The 4,201-nt window shown below is 44.4% G+C and overlaps 1 protein-coding gene across 1 annotated transcript; it reads left to right on the top strand.

Annotated features, from left to right (window-relative positions):
• The first annotated feature begins 914 nt into the window (after positions 1-914).
• Positions 915-2,462, top strand: LOC147617548 (F-box only protein 6-like). The gene has a single exon (XM_086775458.1). The coding sequence runs from the start codon at positions 915-917 to the stop codon at positions 2,139-2,141; it is 1,227 nt and encodes a 408-aa protein (XP_086631584.1). The 3' UTR covers positions 2,142-2,462.
• The last annotated feature ends 1,739 nt before the right edge of the window (positions 2,463-4,201 follow it).

Genomic DNA, 4,201 nt, shown 5'->3' with positions numbered 1-4,201 from the left:
TAAATTTAAAATTATTAAATTAATATATAATTTTTAAATTTATAACTTTTAAGAGAAAAAGTGCTACCAGCATTGGCAAAGAGGCTAATGAGCACGCGTTCCTTGGCCAAAGGGGGAGGACATGGTGGGGGACTAGCTATCGCCTAGATCGTCATCGAACACGCTCCGATAAGGCGGGGCACCTCCACCCCGAGGTCATCGAAGCTGCCATTGCTGCTACCGCCTTCCCTGGGGACATTGTACTCGTCTTCTTCATTAGCGATGCAGGCGGTGGCACCACATCGTCCTTCGCCTACTACTTCCACCCCGCCGACACCTCCCTCTATTACGTCCCCTTGATCGGCCTTACTGTGTCCGATCAATTCCTTGACATACCTCATTGTGCCTTCGACATTGCTCCTGACGGTGACGAGGGAACCATCATATCGCGCCTCGCTCCAACGGCTTATGAGACGAGCTCCGCGATGTTTTTCGCACGCGAATGGCACACTACCACTGTAGCTTGCGCCCCAGCGCCGCCTTCTTAGACACTTGCTATGACCTGCCCACCACCCTCGAGAACGCCATTGTGCCTTCTTGCAAGAATATGGGGAGTATCTTTCAGAAACGAGCAGGATACTACACTGCAAAGATTTGTCGTCTCGCCTCCTCATCTTCCTGGCAGTTGGTGGAAACGGGAAGGATGCTACGCTAACCGCAAGGGGCGTGTCCTATCATCACACCTTCGGAGGAGGATTGTCAATAATTGATAACGTCGACATTTAGAGTTTAATTGATAACATCAACCTTGAGAGGAATTAATTGAATTTGTTTTTTCACATTGTATGTCCCTATTAGAGATTCAGGAATGTAATTTCTAAGTGAAACGGCGCCTCGCTGGTCTTCGTCGTGCCTCAAGTCAATTGCTGAGCGCGATGAAAATTGTAGGCGCCATGAACGACGAGAGTACGCCGACACCTTTGCAGGCGGAGGCAACACAAGGCGATGATGGCACGGCGGGTACGACGCCCTTCTTGGACCCGTGCATCTGGGGCGATTTCCCGGAGCACCTCCTGGAGAGGATCGTGGCGTGCCTACCCATCGTGGCCCTCCACCGCTTCCGCAGCGTGAGCAAGAAATGGCACGCCGTCATCGCCTCTCCGCAATTCCTCCGCCTCCGTTCCACGCTCTTAGCGCCCGCCAGAGAGCAGCAGGGCCCTTGGTTCCTCATGTTCACCAACCACGATTACCAGGACGGCTCCACCTACGACCCCTCCACCAACAGGTGGTACCGCATCCCCTTGCCTTCCTTCGCCCTTGCGGAGCGCCATATCCCCGTCGCATCTTCGGGCGGCCTCGTCTGTTTTACCTCGTGTCTGGACGGCCAGAAGAAGGCCTTCACCGTCTGTAACCCTCTCACCCGAGCTTGGAGGAAGCTACCCCCCATGATCACCCCCCCATCCTTTCTAGAGACGGTGGGCATAGCCACCGATCATAACGATATTAATAATGCTGCTGCTGCATCTTCCTACAGAGTGGTGGTCGCAGGTAACGATGACATTTCTGTGGACAGCATTTCCACTGAGGTTTATGATTCCAAGTACGGCGATAGTCATGCAGCTTGGAAGGTCACCTCCTTCATGCCCCGCGCCCCCCAGCTCGTCCTTAGCACTATCTCCTGCAATGGCTCCTTGTACACATGGTGCTCGGATGCTCTGGCTGCTTACAGCCTCAAGAACGACTCGTGGAGCCTCCTCCCGGCCACATCGGTCCCAGACTCGTTGGTTACTAGCAATGCAGTAGTTGAATGGGAAGGCCGCCTTTTCATGTTGGGAGCAAACCTGCAAGGAGATGAAACCTGTATCAACGTCTCCGTTTGGGAACTCGTCAAGATGACTGAATGGGTGATGATTGACTCAATGCCTCCAACCTTACTTGCTGAATTCCTCCTTGGAGGAAGAACCTCCTTCATGTGTGTAGGTTGCCAAGGGTTAGTGCTTCTGTATGTGAGTGGGTGTAAGCAAGATATGCCAATGTTGTTGTATGAGATTGGCAAAAAATTATGGCGTAAGTTGCCCTTCTGCACTTTGCCAGAGAACCGCTTGGGTGATGGATTGATAGATGGAATTGCTTTTATACCTAAACTATGTGCCTCTCCTTGAAATGTTGCTGCCCTTTCTCGTTAAATTTATGAAGATGGTCCCCAATTATTACACACAAGGGAGTTCTTGCTCCATCATAGGCTATTAAAAATTATATGAGGCTTCAAGTTCCATAGAAACTTTTCTTCATAGGCTATTCCAACTGCCATAAAAATTTTAGCAATCTCATATGCTAGGTGTAAATCTCACATGATTATATGCTAGGTGGGCTGAAGGTGTGGATTGATAAGGTCCACTTCAAGTTCACTAACCTAACTGCATTGATCGGTTATCTTATATTTCTTAGATTTAGTGATTTAAGGCAAATTGTTGCCTATGCACTTCCATTTAATCTTTAAAGCCTTTCTATAGATATGGTGTCTACATTCTTATAAATTAAATACTTATAACAAGGAATGAATGTGGTTTTGGATGTAACATCTTGACGCACTACAAATAAGTAAGAATAAGGTTTCTATGATGGATCAAGCACAAATTCATGTGCTTATTAATAATGTCTCCTAATGACCCCATCTATATTTCTTATATCAATCATTGCCTTTTACATGTGCTTATTAATAATGTCTCCTAATGGTCACGTCTATATTTCTTATATCAATCATTGCCTTTTACATAATTTAAGGTCTAGACTTTATGATAAAGTTCTAAGAGATCCTTACCTAATTAGAGTAACCTTTAAATGTAAACTTCTTGAAATAAGGATTTGAACTCAACACCTATATGTTTATAATAGGAAGACTCTTAACACTATTGTACAATATGTCCCTTCATGACACCTAAAGGAGTGAACATACATTCTTTATATAAATTAATTTATTCCACCCTCCATCCCTACCCTTGTTGCATATGGTCCTTTGTACCTTCTCATTATCTACTTTTATCTTCATTAATTACAAGTGGTAGACCCATGCTCACTACACTAGCCAGCTCTATAGTGACGATGTTCTCCAATGCTTTAGAAAAAATCAAGGGAAAAACTACAAGAGCAATAGAATCGTCCCTATAACTGTTCATATAATTGTTGGTATAACTATCTCCTAGTATAACCATTGATGTAATCGTCGATATGCCGTCTCGATTGTTATAGAAACACTTATGGCCGTGGTATTTTAATTTTAAACTCTTAGGCAAGCCAATGCAACTTCTTAAAAGCTATAGAATACATGCAGTAGTTGCACTTTTAGTGAAAAAGAGCATTATTCATCATATTCGCTCATGTAAAACTATGAAGCATGCTTGGGATGTGCTTGCTACGCTTTACCAAGTGCATAACGAGAGGCACAAGTGGCCTACTACTTTGTGCAAGAAGTTAGAGTTCGAGCATATGAATGAGGGATATTTCATGGATGAGTTCCTCACAAGGATTAAAGGTCTTAGGGAGCAACTAGCATGTATTGATGAGGCCTATCTAGATTGTTCTTTCATATCTATTGTTCGCACAAATCTCTACTGGATTCATACTAGGGTTTATATCTACACTTTAGCTCATGTGATGAAGGGTAACCCCAATGCCCTTACTTTTGATGAGTTGGTTACCATTCTCTTAAAAGAAGAGCAATTTTGACAAAACCAAACTCGTACGTGTGTGGGAGATCAAGCAGTTTCTACCAGTTAAAAAGGTAAAGGCAAAGTCTTTTCTTAGGGCAAGCCAAAGGTAGAATTAGCCTTCTAGAAAGGATGTCGAGAAGGGGGGTGATAAGCCTAAGAAGAAAGGCAACTACAAATATTGTCAAAAGCCAGGCCATTACATCAATGTGAATGCAAAAAAAAGGTTGGAGAAGGAAAAGAAGAAAGAGTCAGGCATGGCAGTGGTGGCTAATGCATCAGTACCAAGTGTTGAAAAGAAGGAATCATCGAACTATGCTCAAGATGACCAGGCATTCGTTATGCATTGTGGATATGATCCTTTTGTCCATGTCAGGTGACAAATCAACACTTCTGGTACTTTGATAGTAGTGGTACTAGCAAAAGCACATTACTTCTCAGCATGATTTATGTCTCTCCTTACATCTACTCCTTAAGGAGGAACAGTCAAATGTGCAGCAAACAACTCCTCATAC

The sequence above is a fragment of the Cibotium barometz genome, chromosome 36, assembly GCF_041138505.1.
Source record: "Cibotium barometz isolate CiBa-2024 chromosome 36, ASM4113850v1, whole genome shotgun sequence".
Lineage (NCBI taxonomy): Eukaryota > Viridiplantae > Streptophyta > Polypodiopsida > Cyatheales > Cibotiaceae > Cibotium > Cibotium barometz.
The sequence above is the reverse complement of the archived record's forward strand: the minus strand, read 5'-3'. Positions and strand labels throughout refer to the sequence as shown.

Excerpts from the sequence above, each read along its gene's own strand:
- LOC147617548 (XM_086775458.1), top strand. The coding sequence starts at position 915 with ATGAAAATTGTAGGCGCCATGAACGACGAGAGTACGCCGACACCTTTG.